Genomic DNA, 19,068 nt, shown 5'->3' with positions numbered 1-19,068 from the left:
TGTTTGTATATAATACATATAGATATATAATGTACTGTATATACTGTGCATTTTATATTTTATATTGTATATTTTTTACTGCTATTTTATTGCTTTTCTATTATTCTATTCTATTCTATTATTTTATTCTATTATTTCTATTATTATCTTATTGCTTCTGTATGCTGCTGTAGCGGAAAAAATTTCCCCTCGGGGATTAATAAAGTAAATACCTACCTAACTACCATACTGTACTGTATATACTGTGCATTTTATATTTAATATTTTTTTACTGCTATTTTATTGCTTTTTATTGTTCTATTATTATCTTATTGCTTCCTGTATGCTGCTGTAGCGGAAAAAAAATTCCCCTTGGGGGTTAATAAAGTAACTAACCTAACCTAACCTTTTTGTCTCTTTGTGTAATCCCAGATTGACATTAATGGTGTTAAAATCATGGCTCCTCATGACAAAGTATTGGGACATACATCATTTATCTATTCCTGAACAGATGCCTTGTAAAAAAGCCTATCAAACTTGGAGATAGAACTTGTTCCTACTGAATAATAAATGTCCTAAATTCAAGTCTTATGAACAAAGACCGACGGTTTCCTGTAAAAACTGACTGCGCAGAATATAGTATGGAGCATTTAGTGATATTAAACGTGCCACATTTTAGAACCCTGTGTTTTAAGATAAACAACCCCATCTCTTATTTCCTCCTATTTAGTTTTTACATTAAGGAAATTAAATTGATTTGGTCATAAGTGATAGATATAAGCCCTAATGCAGTGCACAAAAAAGATGCACGTGGACTCACCACAGACGCAGTGTGTCAGAGGTCTTCCCAGTTTCAGATCAACTGCAGTTTCCCCAAAGCTCCCCCCACCTTTCTGAGACAGATCAAGTGACACTCTTTTCTGTCACCCCCAGCTCAATTAATCTGCCATTTGTGCTGATTTCCATTGAAGTCACCTCTGCAGGCCTGCAGCAGCCTTGCAAGGGAAAATATACATCAAATATTAAAAGAAAAATAAAATATTGTGGTTTATTATATTGCAATGCATCATGTTTTTTTTGTTGTTGATCATATATTTGTATTTAAAATTAGAATCTGCAAAGTAATAAGCAGCAATCAGATCACTGCAATGGAATAAAACATGTAATATATCCCTCTGAAATGTAGTGGAGCATAATACAAGAATTGCCAACATAAAAGTAGGTATTAGTGTTAAAGTCAAACAAAATTAGCCTACTTGAGTAAATGTATTTAAATATGTTAAATCGATTGTTAAATAAAATATTTGAGGTAGTTACTCAAATTACACAAAGGTAATTACTCAAAAATTAACATAAACAGACGTCCAAAAGATCAAATAAACTTGATTAAAAAGTCCAATAAAATGAACATCAAATGAACATTATTCACCTAAAGATCATTAAATGTATTTTCTATTTTATAATTCATGTAATACCATTTTTCCCCCTTTATTTAATCTATTTCTATCTATTAATTTAATGTTCCAGCAAACAATTTTCAGTTAAGCATTCTGAAATTAAATGTAATATAAATAAAAACCGCGAGCAGTGATGTGTCTCGTTTCCTGTCTCCAGCAGGGGGCGCTGGCCACGCCCACTCGCGACTCCACTAGAATGCGACATTTTTCGCCGGGAGACATACGCGTATCCACTTTCATGAGTTTTTGAATATGATAAAGCCTCCAAAAAAAAAAAAAAAAATAAATAAATAAATAAATAAAGGCAAATCACTTTACGTAAGAATAAGAAGAACAACATCTTTACGGAAAATATCGCATTTAGTTTGTTGTGAATAAACGAGTTAATAAAGTTTATTTTGAAAGTACAAAGTGCGGGTGATGTCATCAAAGCGCGCCAAAGCACTCGTTGACGAATTCGTTCGTAACTTCCTTAGAACCGTCCTTTTTATTATTATTATTATTATTATTATTATTATTATTATTATTATGTATTCGTAAAGACATCTGTTATCATGTTAGCTTTACACAAGTATTTTACGATGACACGCTGCTCGAGGACGGTGCGCTCGTGCGTCCGGTTGCTCCGGTGTTCTCCGACCGTCACCGGCAGGTCGGAGCCGCTGCGGGCTTCTCATCGCCGGTTGCCCGCTGAACATCCCGCCGGTGGTCCCCGAGGATTCTCCACATCTCCACCCGGCGGGAGCGACGCCGTCGGGCAGATCAAGTCAACACACTATCAGCTGGTTTACACGTGCAAGGTAGAAGAACCACTATTTACTCCCCTCGCTTTACACAAGTTATTTAATCTAAATAAATAAACAATGTTTGTTGTCTTTACCTTGTTTTTTTTTTAAATTTATTATTATTTATTTGTTTTTCCAGGTTTGCTCCACCAGGTCAAGGCAGAAGATCTCCAAACCTGCTTACCACAAAGGTGTCGTGATCGTGACGTGTCCGGGATGCGAGAGTCACCACATCATCGCAGACAACCTCGGCTGGTTCTCTGACCTGGAGGGGAAGAGGTCGGTGGTCCAAAACAAAAACAAAAACAAAAACACTAATCAAAGGGGGTCAAAGGTCCTCCCCCCCAAAAAAAATAAAAAAATAAAATACCCCCAAGAAATTCCAGAATGCCCCTCAAAAACAACAACAACAACTTTTGATAACAGTAGGGGAAAAAACAATCACATATTACACGTAATATGTAATTAAAGTTTAATTACATATTTAAAATATATGTAATAAAAACATACGTAATATGTAATTAAAGTTTAATTACATATTTAAAATTAAATGTAATTAAAATTTAATTACAGCTCCGGTGTGTTTCTCGTAATTACATATATGTAATAAAATATACGTAATATGTAATTAAAGTTTAATTACATATTTAAAATTAAATGTAATTAAAATTTAATTACAGCTCCGGTGTGTTTCTGGTAATTACATATAGTACATATATTACATATATGTAATAAAAAAATATAGGTAATATGTAATTAAAGTTTAATTACATATTTAAAATTAAATGTAATTAAAATTTAATTACAGCTCCGGTGTGTTTCTCGTAATTACATATATTACATGTATGTGATTACATTTACGTAATAAAAATATACGTAATTGAAGTTTAATTACATATTTAAAATTAAATGTAATTAAAATAAAATGTAATTAAAATTGAATCGTGTTGCGTCACGTTTCAGAAACATTGAGGAGATCCTCGCTGCCAGAGGAGAGACCGTGAGGAGGGTTGAAGGAGCTGCTGCTTTCGAGATGGTGGTGGACGAATCCAGCAAACAGGAGTCACAGCGTGGTGAAGACCCAGAAAAACAATAATGCCGTGTTTATACTACGTATGTACAGTTTAAGATGTTTTATATATTTAATTAAATAATAAAAGAAAAATGTTGTACTTGCTTTTGTTGTCATTCTGAGCGATTAAAATAGATTTTTCAATGCAAATAAATAAAAAATTAATGTGCATATTTCAGACTATTCCTAAAAAAAAAAATATATATATATATTCTGCCAACCCAGAAACCTGTCAGGTGAATTTGCACGTGTAAATCACGACAATGTTATTTTTTTTACGTAACCCAACGTTGTGTTGAAATCGCGCGAGTTCTCGCGAGAACAGCCGTGTTGTTGTTGCTGCTGCTGCTGCTAACACAGTTCGGGCAACAGCTAAGCCGAAGCTAGCTGGTCTTCCTCATCCGGTTTACCGCTATGGATTCTCACGGGGCCCTGGACGAGGCGGAAAGGGCGCGACACCGTCCTTTCTTAATCGGGGTCAGTGGGGGAACGGCCAGCGGAAAGGTCAGTCATTTATTTAATTAATTTATTGATTTAATTTTTGAAGCCTTGTGATGGAAATGCTGGCTAGCTTAGCATAGCTCGCGAGCAGCGCTTTTAAGCTCCCATCAAACTGTCGGAGCAGTTGGCGCCTCCGCCTGCTCCGCCTGCTCCGCCTGCCGCTTGTGTATCACTTCACTAAACAATGAAGTCAATGAACGTTAACCTTGTGTTGTTAACTCGTGTCGCGTTTCGCTATCGTGAACTTGAAGCGTTGTTGTCGGGTCATAAATAAATAACAACAACAACAGTTTAAGTGACAGGTGGAGGTGGGTGGTGGTTTCTGCCTCAGTCGACAGTTTGTGCCAAGATCATGGAGCTCCTGGGCCAGAACAAGGTGGACCACCGCCAGAGGAAGGTGGCTATTATAAGCCAGGACAGTTTCTACAGAGTCCTGACTCCGGATCAGAAGGCCAAAGCGCTGAAAGGCCAGTACAACTTTGATCACCCAGGTGAGTCCACGGGTTGTTATTAACCATTAAAAAAAAGTTCACTTTATTAAGTTTCTGTCTCCTCTAACATCTGGATTAAATACCACCTTCCTGGAAAGAGACCGTGAAATGAACTGCAACAAATACTCCTTGGACACGTAAACGCACTACAAACAACTGGGGCTTTTAGTTTTAGTTGATGGTTGTCATCCAAGTGATTTGCAATCAACACATTGAAATGATCTTTTCCTTATTGATTCCTTTGGAGTCAATATTTTTAAGCGAACAAAATGCAGTTAATTATTCATTAAACTCTTAAATGTTTCTGTTTTGTCTTGCAGAGGCATTCGACAACGAGTTAATGTACAAAACCCTGAAGGACATTGTGGAGGGGAGAGTGGTCGAAGTGCCAACGTACGACTTCGTCACCCATTCCAGGTGGGACGTCTGACACCGATTTAAGCCCCAATTTAAGTTACAAATCCTCCGTCCTCCCTTTTTCTCTCCCGTCTGAGACCTCCCGCGTGTGTTCACAGGTTGGAGGGCAGGATCACCGTTTACCCAGCAGACGTGGTCCTCTTCGAGGGGATCCTCGTTTTCTACCCCCAGAAAGTGCGCGACATGTTTCACATGAAGCTCTTCGTGGACACGGATTCCGACGTCAGGCTGTCTCGCAGAGGTACCGATGTCTCCCTCACACGCATTGAGTCCAGATGTTGTCGCGGCGCATCGACGGTTTAACCTGCTTCTTCCTGTAGTTCTGCGGGACATGAACCGAGGCAGGGACCTGGAGCAGATCCTCAGTCAGTACACGACGTTTGTCAAGCCTGCCTTTGAGGAGTTTTGTTTGCCTGTAAGTACGACGGTCAGCACCGATTACGGTGCGTATTCCGTCGATGAGTCGAACCTCGCTTTATTCCTAAGGCTGTTTTCCTCTCTCCAGACTAAGAAGTATGCCGACGTCATCATTCCGAGGGGAGTTGACAATATGGGTAAGTGCTGTTTCTTAATACGAAGCTCTTCTGCTAAATCCTCCAGCATCAGGAATCCCTGTAAAACATCTCTGTCCGTCACCAGTTGCCATCAACCTCATCGTGCAGCACATCCAAGACATTCTGAACGGCGACCTTTGCAAATGGCAGCGTGGCTCAATTAACAGCCGCGGCTTCAAACGGGCTATCTCCGAGCAGAGCGAGCTGCAGCACGGAGCCGCCAACCCTGCAGGAAAGAGGGTGCTGCTGGAGCCCAGCAGTCGGCCTCACTGAGACTGTGTGGACGAGTCCTGAATGGGAGCTTCTGAGTTGGAATTGCTGCTACTGATTTGTGCAGATCGGGTCAGAAACTGTCTCACCCCCCCGGCAGCATTTAAGAAAAGAAAAGAAAAATATTACCCACAATCCCACATTGCAAGCATCTTAAATCATTTCACTAGTTATTGGAGCATAATCAATGTTATCAGTCTCTATTTCGACCGTAACAGTCTTCCATGGAACCGTTTTTAGTTTTTTTTTTGGTGTTAACATCTGTTACTGGCAGGTCTTATAGTTATTTACATGCTCTATCACAGACGCGCTTTTACACGTAGAGTTTGACCTTACAATTAAGCTGAGTCATGCTTAGTTGTTGTGTTGAGATTAATATATATATATATATATATATATATATATATATATATATATACATATATATATATATTCATATAAAGTTATCTTTCCCTGTTTTTATTAATGGTTTTTAAAATCAAATTAGGGTCAGATGTGTGTTTCAGTTTGACATCGAGTGCTTCCTTTTCATTATTTAACGCTGAATGTATGCCTTCATTTTTTTTAAGGTTCATTTTCCACTCACCATTTCTGTACGACAATAAAAGGAAAGTCTTTTATGAAGTTTTTATGTTTTTTTGTTTTGTTTCAAAGAGTCGGTTGACTTTTGAAGGAAGAGAAAATGAAGCGTCTAACCAACACAAAGCGTATAGAAACAGAGCTGTTTGTTTTATTGGAGTTTGAGAGCACAGTGTGATGTGTTGCTTTTTGACCATTATCCCAAAAAGGAATCAAAAATGAGTTTACTACAGCACATTTTTGGAATGACAAACACACGAGTCACCGAGGACTTCAGTCACACACAAACACGCGTTCACACACCGACATGACCGGGACATGATTGTGATTGCCTGATGGTTCTCTACACTTGAATACGGCACTCGAATGATTCAGTATGACATACATATATCACAGCATCTTTAGTAATTTATCTTCGTGTTTTTTTTGCTTTGCTTTTTTTAGTGCACATACGTATGGCACTTGGGAGAAGCTAAGCTCTTCTCATAAGCATAAACATCCTTTTTAAGAACAAAAGGAGCACTGTATATAATACATTTCATAACCATACATGATTCTTACACAAAATGTTTCAAAACAAACTCGTAGGTTTCCAGTCTATAATGGCCATCCTCTCTTCAAGTTCCCGTCCCCTCACAGTCACAGCAGGCTCTCGGCGGCCTGCGTGCCGACGTCACAGTTCGCGGCAGGCTGCTTTCTCGAGCTTCTGCTGGTTTGAGGGGAACTCTCGAGTCAGGTAGAGGGCTGCAGAAGATGACCGACAAATGGCACATACATAAGGAAGAGGAAGGAGCGGCTTGGAGAGTATAATGGACCATTCAGCTCAATCTCACGCACACGCCAACAGCCCCACGCTAAAATGGAGAGCCCAGGGAGCAGAGTTTTGGTGGTTTCTGTAGTGTCTCCCTGTCCGCTCTGTGTGATTCCTCTCTCTCCTCCTTGGCACCGGGCTTCCTCTCGCTCCACCGTAGTCACTGAATCTCTCCCCCGTCTAAATGCCGGCGCCGCAGTAATCCCAATTATAATCTCCCAGAGCAGCAGAGCTCTTTGTAAACCTCGGCGTCGCTTCGGTTGTCTGTAGTTTGTTCTGGATTCCCCGCAATGAGTCTCCCGTCAGCTTCAGCGGAAAGCTTCCATTCGTCTCTCTCTCTCTCTCTCAGTCTGTAGTAAAGTGGAGTTAGTGTCATGAAGCACAGTTGGAGGTCAGTGTCAGAGGCCCGCGGGCCGGCCCTAGGTCTTCTCCTCGCGGTCCGTCTTGCGCCTGGCAATGTTCCTGGGCTTTATCTTCAGCGACAGCTCCCACAGCGCCTCCTCAGCCAGGTGGTCGCTGAAGTCGTTGAAGAACGAGACGATGTCTTCGTTGCGCTTCAGCTCATAATGCCTGAGATCAGAGGAAGGTTTGAGAAGTGCAGTAATTCATTACTGAGAAAACAAGCAGCCCGTGTGGAGACGACAGCGATGCTTTATGATATTAAAACTTAATGAAAAACAATGCGGGCGGGCACACATCGACGATCCTACCAGTGGCAAATAAATGATGACATTTATGACTGTGATTGATGGTTTCTATTCATATTTATAAAAACGTATCCCGGTGGACTTACACTTGCTGGAAGCGCCGCATGCTGTCCAGAATGTTGAACTGCTGCCAGCGTTTGGAGAAGTTCACCTTACCGTCGATGAGGTCAGGGTTACCCAGGTGGACAAAGGTCAGGTCCTGGAGGATGAGACCCCTGTGAGGAAGAGGAAGAGGAGGAGGAGGAAGAGGAAGAGAGCCAAAATAAACAACGGTCGAACAGCAGACCTGTGTGCGTTCAAACCTGCACATCTACTCACAGGTACGGGATGCACGGGGGCTCCACTTCAGCCAGAGCAGCTCGGTATGCTCTGAAGGAGGAGGAGCTATCGATCAGCGTGCAATACTCCTCCAATCCCTGACGAAGGGAATCGGGGGGGGGTGAAGTGAGACATAACATAACAGAACACGAATATATGAATATCCATGACACTTGCCATAAATAAATAAAGAGGCGAAGTGTAGATTTTGATCACGGTGCTCTCACCTCTGAGGTCTGTTTCTGCCACTCCAATCTCCTGATAGGAGCCGAGTCCAGGGCGGACAGTATTGCCAAGTAGGAATTGAAATTATTCAACTTTCTTAAGTGCTGTAATAATAATAAAAAAAATAAAATTAAAAAAAAAGCATAAATGTTAAATGCTGTAACAACGACAAACCTGCACAAGTTTTTTAAAAGAAAGGTAACTAACCTTCATTATCTTAATGAACTTGAGCAGCAGTTTCTCTCTGTCTTGGGCTTTCTCCTGCTGAATTATCAAAGAGCGGACCCTGTGGGAGGAAGAGAAACAGACTGTCAGCATTCATGAAGGAGGGATGGGATGAGAGGAAAGCCAGGAGAGGAAGATGTTGATTTTCTCTCACCAATAGCTCATGTTGTTAAAGTGCTCTGTGAACTGAGTCAGGTTCGGACTCTTCTCCTCATTCTGCTCTTTGGCCCAAAGGAGAACTTCGGGAATCTGACGGAAAAACAGTAGAGCGGAGGAAAAGTTAGGGGCCAACTCAGTGTAAAAAAAAACAACCCACAATCACAGTCAACAGACAGATGGAGGATGAACACGAAGAAACCACCGTACCTCAATTTTATAGAAAAGTTCAGCATCAAGAAGAGTGAGCTGATCAGCAATCTCGTGGCTGCGGAAGTCGTGAAGAGTTCCAGGCCTGTTGAAACACACTGATTGTTAACCGATGTCTTCAACTGCAGTTAAAACACGGCAGATTTACTGCAGCCACAGAGCTCGATACTTCTGCGTGGTGTGATTTGTGAGAGTCTTATTTTTTATGCATAGCCGAGGCCATTTATTTTAATGAGGTTTATCTTTAAATATTAATACCAAGGCTGAGGATTCAACCTTTTTACTCACTGATGGTTCAAGTTGGAAGATTTGAAATAAAAATGTTTGAAAAGTTGGTTGTGATATTTTATACCCGTGTACTTTGTACATTTTTGTATACTTCTAGGGTGAATATGAGATTTGGTCTAAAGTATCACGGTTACTGCTGCAGTCCTGTTTCTGCTCAGATGAACAGCAGGTATAACTCACTTGCACTAAATCTGCACCAAAAGCAGAACTAAAAATACAACCACACTTCCGTATATCATCTCCTCTGCTCTCCCTCTCTTTCACATTTACATAAATCTCATCCCATCATGCCTAATATGAACCCCAAATACACCCCATGTCCATCTCTTCAGCCAAGTTCCCTCTTCCTGTGCATTTTCTATTAAGCCTTCAAGTCGTTCCTGTTCTCCGTCTGTCCACAAGATGTCCTCAGACTTCCCTCTGTTCCCTCTCACATTCACACACTGCTGGTGCTACATTGGATCAGCAGCAGGGAGGCTCTGCCTGTGATTGGTTGTTAGGTTCTACCAGCTCTGCCCATTTGAAATAGTTAGCCTGGACGCTGTAATCCTGATCAGCTTCGTGTCATTCAAGTCACCAAACTGTTCTTATCTGCGACTCGAGTCTCCAGCCTGTGCTCTGTATGCAAATTCATATTAAAAATAAGAATTTGAACATGCCACATTTTCAATCATATTTCAAGACGAATGTTTCAGATGATCATGATATGGAGGATGTGATGCACTGATTGTTTTACTTGTTCTACCTTTTGGGTAGAAATCAAAAGATGGCTACCCGTGTATTATATTTCCTTGAATATCCGCCCACAAAAACAGTTCAGTCACGTGATGATTGATCAATTGACAGGAAACCCATCTCGGACACTGATGAAAGCGAGCAAGCCAAAAATGTTTTCCGAATGTAATCTGGCTTACTGCAGCATGTGTTGATATTGAATTCCTTGGAAACATCAAACGTTTAAGGGCAGCCATTATAAGAGCATCATCTGGGAAGGATTTTACCGATTCATATTCTGTGATTTCTGACAATACACTAAACACGGCATACTATCTTCAAGGGTACCTGCATAAGAATGGCTTCAAGAGAGGCTTTGAGTATCACCACAGTAACACCACAGTACCTTGCAGAGACCCCTCGGGCAGCGAGGGGCTTGAGGGAGTTAGTGTAGCGCAGCAGCTTCTTTTGCTCCACCTTATCCAGGATGTTCTTGCGGAGCACGCGGGCGAGGCTGAGCTCGCCGTTACACACCAGCGTGAACACCAGGTCCATGAGCTGTTTCAAGATGTCCTCCGTCAGCTCCACCAGGCTGCAGGTCAGAGGAAGGAGGACAGGAAGAGAAAAATTGGTCAAATTAGGGATTTGCCTGCAGCAGCCAAGAGAAGTGTAGTCTTTCAAAATAAAAGCACAGAATCAGAAATTCTGTTTGATTTTTGTTGTTGTTGTTGTTTTCACTCAAACTTACCCAGCAGGTGAGTGCCACTGATCTAAGATCTAATTTAAACAGTGCGTACAAAGTGTGTTATCTTCCTTCCAAGATGTCGGCATGTGCAAGTGATTCATAGAAAAACAACACAGTCCTACTCACCACAACTCATCCACCACACGAACCAGCACAAAGAAGGTGTTCTTGCTGACTCGTTTCTTGAAGGTGTCCGGACTGTGGCAGAACGTGGTATATGTGCTTTGTGGTCAAGGACAATGAAAACAATTCTATGTGTGGAATACAAAATTCAACATCATTCTTTGTTGAAAGACCGCAGCTTTTTATTCACATATGATATTAAATTAAAGGATGAGATGGATGAAGTTTTGCTCTTAAAATATGTTGTAGTGCTACAAATTTACTTACTTCCATCTAGTCTGAAGGCTTCTCTCTCAAGCTCATTGATTTGTATAAATATTATCCATCATTACACACCAACCATTGTCACTAATGTGCCGCTCCTTAATTCATGCAGTAAAAACAACAGACCTGCCACTAACCGTTATCTTATGATCAGTTCTTCTGCTGATTATACTCTCAGTCAAATGATTAATTTTTTTGTATCTTTAAAATGGCAGAAAAAGGCAAAAAAGCGCAGTTGGTATCTTCAGATTTCTTCATGGGTCAAACCAACAGTTAGTTTACAGTCACATAAATTTAGAAACATTACAATTAAATTGAAAATTAAAATAATTGCTGATTCATTTTCTGTTTATTGAACAATTAATTCAGCTCTCCAAAGCAATGACAAAATATCAGAGACGAATCCTGTAGTAGGAGAGTCTGTCATTCAGATCATAGGTGGGTAAATCTTCAAGGTCAAAGGTCATGACACACTCTTTTGAGGTGCCAATGAGAAAGGCACACAATCGAAAACAGCCCCGATATTCTCAGTAGCAATTTAGCCTTCAGCATCCATCAGATGAGGATTACAGTTGAACTGGAGGTCTCCGTCTATGAACGCTTTCAACTGAAAGATCCAAATACGAGCAAACAAGATAAACAAGTCTTTCCTTGGTAAATAAGGATTAAAGCCAGAAAAACAGCCTTCTGCCAACAAAATGAAAAAATAAAAAATGCGATTAAAGCTCAGAGTGACATGTTGAGTGATTTGAAAAGGATATCTGTAGTGTAGCTTCTTAATGAGGTCCTCTGGGGTTATAAAAGTCCTATATGTAGTCAGAAAGGCTTCACAGTACAAAACAAGATCTGTCGAGGAAAAAGCAGAAGCAAAATCAGCATATTTCAGTTGATGTGCAGCCAGAGCTTTAAGTTAACTAATTAGAGCTGACAACACGGCATCAAATGTGAAGGCTACATACTCAGACTGACAACACTGCAAATAACGGAAGCGCAGACAGACTGAGGCTATTTAAAATGCTGCTCAGAAAAGACATCAGTCAAATTAAAGAATCACACTTTACAAATATAAATAAATCTGTCTCTGAATGTCAGATGAATGCAGATCTGTTGAGCTGGCAAAACAAAGCTGTGCCAGTGACCCAGTAACATACTGCACGTATTCAACATGAGTCTTACTGTACCTTTGCGGTCTGTTTCTGTAGCGTGGACTAACAGGATGTCTCCTGATCCAGCACGAACGTCAGGGCCATCGTCATTCTGGGAAAAATGAAGAAGAGTGAGCGAGGCGCAAAATGATAAACGGGACAGAAATATGGAGAGGTGGACGATGACTGAAAGCAGGAGAGGAAAAGAGTGGTCAGAGTTGATGTGTGGTGATGCAGTCTAGCCCAAACTGTAGCATGCACATTCCCTCCTCCCCCTTCAACCCTCCCTGTCCTGCACCAGCTCCTCTGATGACGGAGAAAAAGTCAAGACTTGTGTGTGATAAAATCTCCACCACTGCACTACTTCCTCTGTAACCCCTCCAAATGTCATCACAAGATATAAATCTTCCCTGCTTGCATGTCTGATCTCCTTCTGTGAATCATTGCTGTCACATTGTCCCTAACCTTGCAGAGTGGCGACCAGCATTTTCACACATCTGTATATCAGACTGCACCACACAGGACAAAGAAGGAGGAGGATGCGTTGGAGAGGGAGGAGGAGGAGGAGGAGGAGGAGGAAGAGGACGAGAAGGAGGAGGAGGAGGAGGGAGGCGGTTTGGCAGTTTCAGCTCTGCAGTTTCAGGGATTTAACTCCAGAGGGCAGCAATGGCCATCAGTGATACAACTCGGGATCTGATTTCACATCCGAGTGACTCCCGGTGACCTTTAGCCTGAGGTGGACTATCAGGATAAAATGTGCTTTGTATGCTGGTGCTGCTGCACAGTTCTGTCACAGCACATTTCTAAAAACAGGACACGGCAGCGGTTGTTGTCTTACTTCTTGTTTTAGTGTTATCCTGCTCATAATCTCCTTGTGGTCTATGAGGGAGAGCTCGTCCACGTCTTCCTCGTCGCTGCCAGCCGATTCTGTGGACTTCTGCCTCCTGCGGACACACAACCAGACGACGTCAACACAGAAACACATCTTTCAGAGGCAGCGGTGACAACAGACATGTTCCAAATCCATACTGCATGCTAGAATTGCAACGATTGTTGGTTATTTATTACATCGATAACCGAGTCATCATTTCAGTTATTTTACAAGCAAAAAAGGACAAAAATTTATTGATGACGGCTTCTAAAATATGACGATTTGATGTTTTTCTTTTTATGGAAGTGTGTGAAACGGCTTCAAGAGCACCTCAGAAAAAAAAAAGATGACTGACAGCTCATTTATGCATCATTATAAGTGTGGCCATTTCTTTTAGACTAACTACAAATACAGTTCACTTTAAATCTAAGTCTATAATACACATTTTAACCCATTTATTTGAGACGCTGTGTGTATCACTTATAGGATGTATACACCGTGACTCTTACCTTTCCTTATCCAAAGCCTCTTTGCTATTGGTGGATGGTATCTGAGGGGCGGGGTCTTGAAGTCCATCATCAGCTGCAATCGTTTCCTAATCAATGAATGAAAAAAACAAAATGAAAAAAACCCACCAATGAGCCTCTGCCCTGTGGCTTACGTGGAACATCGTTGGTGAATGGTTCCATGCGGTGACAGGAAGCCGGCTGTCGATGAGATCGTATGAACCAGCGGGATCTCATGCAACACGTTCGGTGGAGGGGAAGATGGATGCTTTATGCAGATGATTATCACTATGTTGACGAAAGGATGTTATCCCTATTAGTGTTGACGCAGATTAATGGGCTGATGGGTAAAATGCAGCTTTTCCTTCAGCATGAGCAAGGAAAACCCGACAGATGAGACCCGAAACAGAACGACACCACAGGTCACAGAAGTCACTGAAACCGCACCAAAAGCACAACTACGAATACAACCACACATCGTCCTCCACTCCCTCTCTCACATTTACACAAACCTCATCCCAACATGCCTAATATACACCCCAAATGCACAAGCTGGCCCAAGGGAACACAAACACAACCCCACACACACACAGAAGCTGTCACACATGCACAGGTGCACACAAATTGTTATGGGGAATGTTATTGGAAAATTTAAAACCAGTGAACCATCAAGAATCCCTTTTTTTTTTTTTTTTTTTTTTGGAGCAGCGACACGTCAGGTGTGGGATCGGAACGAGGTTAAATGCTTGTTACAAATGAAGCGCAGCCAGAAGAGACAGAAATCACCAGCCAGGCAGTTGAAACAACATACAGACGCACATCTTTTCCACAGACACCAAACAGAGCACGCAAGGCCCTTCTGCAGGCAAACCTGTGAACCTTAAGTAACGCTCAGTCAGGTTTGGCCGCGGTCACATTCCATGTCAGCGCCATCCGTCCAGGGGATGAATCAATACGAGCTGCTCGGTGCAACAGATGCGAGCGTGACATCTGCCTGCTCACGTCAAATCCCCACAATCGGGTTCGAAACCGATTCATACCCTGAAGTGATGGGACGTGCGAATGGAATTGACCTTTCACCCGTGGCGGTCAGCTACTTACTCTGAGGGAGAGAGGCAGCTCCCCATTGGCCTGGCTGGATGAGTACAAGTTGACATACTCCCCCTCCCCGCCCTCGTCATTCGCGCTCTCGCTCTATGGGAAAAGAGGAGGGACACAAACCGAGGCGTGAGGCGGCGGAGGAGGAGAGGGGGCGCGCAGGGTGTGGCAGACGTGGACTGTGAATGTGTGGCTAAGGAGAAGAGGTAGCAGCTAGCCGATGGTCTGGTATTCTACAGAGAGCGGTGGGTTTGTTCAGCTCTGCATCCTCATGACCACCAGGTGGCACTGGAGTGCATCATATATATATATATATATATATATATATATATATAAAAAGGTAATAGTATTTACTGGCAAGAAGAACATGCAGTGCAACATGCTCCACTGGGATTCTTTTGAGACCAATAATCAGACAGCAGACAGTTTGTGATAATGACAACAAGATGCCACCGAGTGAATGAGTCACTATATTATCATTTGAGCAACAATACTGAACACCAAACAGCTGTAATCTAACGCCAATCTGCCGAGGGAACATTTTATTATCCGTCTTAAGGGAGCTGGCTCATAGCAGTGCCCTGCTTGTGCTTCCGGCGTCTATCCTTTGTCGGCTCACCGCTGAGGTGTGGAGAGAGTCAGTGAGAGAAGACTCGGAAGGAAGACAGACAGCCACAGAGCCCATTGAGCCAGCCAGGGAACCGTTGGGCCCGCCCCCGCTGCCATCCAGAATGGTGGCATTGGTCAAGGCAACCTGGTCCAAGCTCTGTGATTGGTGGAAAGAACGAAAGCAGGAAAGATAAAAAAAAATAAAAAATAAAAGAAATAAAGGCCAGGACTAAGAGATCAGAGAGGAGAAGACAGAGCAGATAGAAAAAGAAACTGAACAATAGGAGGCAGCGTGTGTGTGTGTGTGTGTGTGGGGGGGGGGGGGGGGGGGGGGGGGGGGGGGGGGGGGGTTCACCTCATTCTCCAACACCTCCATTAAAACCTGGACTACGGGAGTGATGTGCCAGGACATGAAATACGCGCGAAATACGCACGACACACACACACACGTAAAACACACACACACACACACACACACACACACACACACACACAGCCAAAGTGAAACATAAACATCTCCAGTGAGATAACGTATAATAAGACATATTTAATGAGGACATAGATCAGTTAGCATTAACTCGGGGGTATGTGTATGTGTTTCGACAAGAGATGTCGTAACAATGTGTGTGTGTGTGTGTGTGTGTGTATACGCGTGGCCAGCTGAAGAGATGCCTGGCAGCAGGGAGGTAGCGGTGACCTGTTTTAACACGTTGCACATACCAGCCCTGTTTTCGGCATACCAGCACAGAGCAGTGCACACAAAGATCACTGATGAACACCCCCCCCCCCACACACACACACACACACAGGAGTTTATGCACAGACGGACACGATGAGAAATTAAAGCCTTTTTTTTTTTTGCAGCACAAGTCTTGACAACTCTGATGAAAATCTAGAAATCCCGTGGACTACTGAATATTTTTCTCTTTCCTCTCAACAGCTTTCCTTTCGTGGCATGACCCCCCCCCCACACACACACACACACACACACAACAACAACAACAAACATCATGCCCATCATGGAGTTGAGGAATGCAAACATTCCACGAAATAGACAACCGGGAGGTGTGGAAGGAGCTAACAGCACGGGCGGTGATGGGAGGGAGAGGGGGGGCAGACTGGATGGATACGAGACAGCAGAAGAGTGACCGACGATGGAGGATGATGAAGACGAGGAGGAGGAGGAGGAGGAGGAGAAGGAGCTAGCGAAAGGACGAGCGGTCGAAACGGAGGGAATGTGTTTTCCATCAGGTCCATATGGTGATGCATTCCAGTGCAGATATCCCGAGGGAGATCCGCATCATGTCTTAGCGTGACTCACACACGATGGGGTCATCGTGGGTCAAAATACTGACCAGAACACTAACACAGCGGCATGTGGGCTGTGGGGCCGGGGTCAGGCCTGAACTAACTGGAATATAGCACAAGCTAATGCATTAACAAGAACCTTTTGATGGTTGAAACGTTTCAGTCTGAGCAGCAGAAAGTTACATTTAAAATTTATAGTCCACAACCAAAGGCCTGAGTGTCTCTTGGGATATTAGAATGACATAAAACTCAATGACTGTGTCTCTAAAAAGAGGGAAAGGGTCTGATATTACCTGTCACGTGGAGGAATGCTTCAGTGCAGCACACAAACACACTTAGCTAACCAGAGGCAGCACAAACCACAACAAATAACTGCACACAATCATGACCATGCAAAGCAAACATTAATCACACAGTAACTAATGCCTCAGATAAAAAAAAAAAAAAAAAAAAAAAAAAAAAAAAAAAAACACAACAAAGTCACACAGTCAGAACAAATGCACACAAGGATGGGCGGATGAACAAAAGTCAAGGACCACACGGCAACCCAAAACCAGCAGCCTCCTGAGGTGTGGCGCTGTCAGAAAGCTCAAAGGGTGCAGGGGCAGAGGAACAGACTGCATCACATATGGAGCACAACACAGGTCAGGTCAACCCTGGACCAGTCCAGGACCACACAGCACCCACGCCAACAGTGGAGAATGGGAGGGGTGGGAGGGTTCGGCGGAGAGGGAGGTTGGGCCGACTCACCGTGGGCGTGGTCAAGGACGCCTGGCCAATCAGGTAGGAGTTAGAGACGGACATGCTGAGGCCCAGCCCCGAGCCCGCCTCCTCCATGGCCGCTACAGACGGCTGGAGGTGGCAGGAGAGAGAAGAGGAGGAGGAGGAAGAAGGGGAAGAAGAGTGGGAGGCCTGAGAAGGAAACAAAGACAAATAAAGAAAGAAAAAAAAAGATAGAAAGAAAAAGTTGTTTGTTTTTTTTAAACAGAGAGGGAGTGAGAGTATTGAGGGGTTAAAGAAAGAGGCAAAGAGAGAAAACGGAGTGTTAAGGGAGAGAAAGAAGAAAAGAGGGGACAGTTGATTACACTAGTAAGCAAAGACTGAATTAGAGCAGAATTAATCAAAGTTCAGCAGCAGAGGAGTGAAGTTAAAGTGGAGAAAGCTGAGGAGGATTCGTGTAGTTCAGTTGAGAAGTATCAACTCACTGGCTGCAGATTTAAATACAACAGAGAAGGGAGTGAGCAGAAGAGTGCGACTGAATATGAATCGAAAGTTCAAGTCAGAGTTCTTCCTAGAAAACCATAATTACTGGAGGGTCATGTGACGTTTACAGGTTACCCACATTTATATCTACAGTGACAGTCCAATAAACCTTTTAATGTCCTTAGCTTTAAGGGCTTTACAGAAACCAGGCCAACTACAACACGGTCTAAACAGAGCCGATATGATCCGCTCTGGATTTTTTTTTTCCACCCATTTCCTTATCCACCAAGCAGCTGAAATGACTTTTTTTTTTTTTTTTTTTGCAAAGCCGTGTAAAGTCGCCAAAGCGTGTAAGCCTGGAACATGGGTTTATGGGGGGGAGGCAAACAGGCTTATTCCACTGGGCCACGAGCTCATCAAGTCCAAAACATGAGGCCAGATTAGGCCTCGCAGCAGGAGCAGAGATGACTTCGGTTCGACTGCGCGCTCAGACAAAAGAATGATAAAAATAAAAAGCTGGGCAACACGGCTCAAAATAAACAGTTGTGGTGGCAGAAAGAGGACAATGGACGAGGAGAGTTAAGGTGGCCGGGATAGACTGCCACTCAGCCACAAAGTCTATTTTCTTCCCTGGGCTATGAAACTGTGCTTCTATCTAAACCCTGGAGAAGCGCGTCATCTGTTTACTGTCCACAAATATTTATATATAATATAATATATATATAATATATTATATTTATTGAAAATGAGCATGTAAAGAATTTTCTCCCAGGAAACATGCAGGTTTTCTGTCTGCACGAGTTATATTGAACACGGCACATTTGAACATTTGAAATCTGGCATCTCTGTAAATTGAAGTTGTTTCAACAATGTTGTACGCTATAGTGTACATTTTTTTATTTTATTAAAAAAAATTTCAAGGACATGTTAAACATGCATCTGCCATCAGAAATTGCAGATAATTTAGAGGTCAGAAACATTTTCACAGCAACTTTAAAAGTCAGTTTAATGTTGTCAGTGTCTACATTATAATGATAAAAATTGGAAAACAGAGAAAATGACTCGGGGTTTATCGGCTTGCCTGGTTAGGTTTAATCTGATTCTGTGGTTGGTGTGTGTGTGTGTGTGTGTGTGTGTGTGTGTGTGTGTGTGTGTGTGTGTGTGTGTGTGTGTGTGTGTGTGTTTTTGTGTGTGTGTGTGTGTGTTCAGTTTATCAAATGATCATGTTAACTTGTGAGTCAAATTTGTTGCGATTGCTTATAACTTTGAAAAAGGTGAACATGTCTTGTTTTATTTCATCATCATTAAACATTTCATAAAGGTTATATTAAAGCCCGCTAGCAAATTCACAACTACATAAATATTTAGGTAATATTTAACACATAAAAAGTGAGATTATCTGCTGCATCAGGACTGTTGTGGGTTCAGTTTAAGCGG

General features: G+C 42.5%; 3 protein-coding genes across 13 annotated transcripts in view; 2 read left to right on the top strand and 1 right to left on the bottom strand.

Moving 5' to 3' along the window:
• Nucleotides 1-1,879: 1,879 nt before the first annotated feature.
• dnlz (DNL-type zinc finger) lies at nt 1,880-3,393 on the top strand. The gene is made up of 3 exons (XM_069159920.1): nt 1,880-2,236; nt 2,361-2,500; nt 3,185-3,393. Exons 1-3 carry the CDS (start codon nt 1,991-1,993, stop codon nt 3,315-3,317), a joined length of 519 nt encoding a protein of 172 aa, XP_069016021.1. The 5' UTR covers nt 1,880-1,990; the 3' UTR covers nt 3,318-3,393.
• Nucleotides 3,394-3,627: 234 nt separating this feature from the next.
• On the top strand, nt 3,628-6,150 carry uck1 (uridine-cytidine kinase 1). Its single transcript, XM_069169215.1, has 7 exons — nt 3,628-3,797; nt 4,126-4,285; nt 4,606-4,702; nt 4,801-4,943; nt 5,023-5,117; nt 5,208-5,256; nt 5,342-6,150. Exons 1-7 carry the CDS (start codon nt 3,708-3,710, stop codon nt 5,527-5,529), a joined length of 822 nt encoding a protein of 273 aa, XP_069025316.1. The 5' UTR covers nt 3,628-3,707; the 3' UTR covers nt 5,530-6,150.
• An 84-nt stretch (nt 6,151-6,234) lies between these two features.
• rapgef1b (Rap guanine nucleotide exchange factor (GEF) 1b) overlaps nt 6,235-19,068 on the bottom strand; it is a 37,270-nt gene continuing 24,436 nt past the window's right edge. For 4 of the 11 annotated variants that reach the window (XM_069169116.1, XM_069169133.1, XM_069169124.1 and 1 more), the window contains 16 exons: nt 17,179-17,340; nt 15,131-15,277; nt 14,515-14,607; nt 13,417-13,502; nt 12,875-12,980; nt 12,073-12,148; nt 11,653-11,737; nt 10,631-10,723; nt 10,166-10,351; nt 8,758-8,842; nt 8,546-8,640; nt 8,374-8,452; nt 8,169-8,270; nt 7,942-8,039; nt 7,710-7,838; nt 6,235-7,486 (listed from right to left, as the gene is read on the bottom strand). In XM_069169116.1, coding sequence (XP_069025217.1) covers nt 7,336-7,486; nt 7,710-7,838; nt 7,942-8,039; nt 8,169-8,270; nt 8,374-8,452; nt 8,546-8,640; nt 8,758-8,842; nt 10,166-10,351; nt 10,631-10,723; nt 11,653-11,737; nt 12,073-12,148; nt 12,875-12,980; nt 13,417-13,502; nt 14,515-14,607; nt 15,131-15,277; nt 17,179-17,340 — 1,773 coding nt within the window. In that variant the 3' untranslated portion in view covers nt 6,235-7,335. The remainder of the gene's footprint in view (nt 7,487-7,709; nt 7,839-7,941; nt 8,040-8,168; nt 8,271-8,373; nt 8,453-8,545; nt 8,641-8,757; nt 8,843-10,165; nt 10,352-10,630; nt 10,724-11,652; nt 11,738-12,072; nt 12,149-12,874; nt 12,981-13,416; nt 13,503-14,514; nt 14,608-15,130; nt 15,278-17,178; nt 17,341-19,068) is intronic. The other 7 variants (XM_069169158.1, XM_069169194.1, XM_069169176.1 and 4 more) reach the window with 5 other exon arrangements.

The sequence above is a fragment of the Embiotoca jacksoni genome, unplaced genomic scaffold (assembly GCF_022577435.1).
Source record: "Embiotoca jacksoni isolate LCO1_2020_lvr unplaced genomic scaffold, fEmbJac1.0.p SCAF_10, whole genome shotgun sequence".
Classification (NCBI taxonomy): Eukaryota; Metazoa; Chordata; class Actinopteri; family Embiotocidae; genus Embiotoca; species Embiotoca jacksoni.
This window is presented reverse-complemented; position numbering and strand designations above follow the sequence as displayed.

Excerpts from the sequence above, each read along its gene's own strand:
- dnlz (XM_069159920.1), top strand. The coding sequence starts at position 1,991 with ATGTTAGCTTTACACAAGTATTTTACGATGACACGCTGCTCGAGGACG. Across the intron at positions 2,237-2,360 it reads AGCTGGTTTACACGTGCAAG|GTTTGCTCCACCAGGTCAAG; the intron begins GTAGAAGAACCA and ends TTGTTTTTCCAG. Across the intron at positions 2,501-3,184 it reads TCTGACCTGGAGGGGAAGAG|AAACATTGAGGAGATCCTCG; the intron begins GTCGGTGGTCCA and ends GTCACGTTTCAG.
- uck1 (XM_069169215.1), top strand. The coding sequence starts at position 3,708 with ATGGATTCTCACGGGGCCCTGGACGAGGCGGAAAGGGCGCGACACCGT. Across the intron at positions 4,944-5,022 it reads CGTCAGGCTGTCTCGCAGAG|TTCTGCGGGACATGAACCGA; the intron begins GTACCGATGTCT and ends TTCTTCCTGTAG. Across the intron at positions 5,118-5,207 it reads TTGAGGAGTTTTGTTTGCCT|ACTAAGAAGTATGCCGACGT; the intron begins GTAAGTACGACG and ends TCCTCTCTCCAG.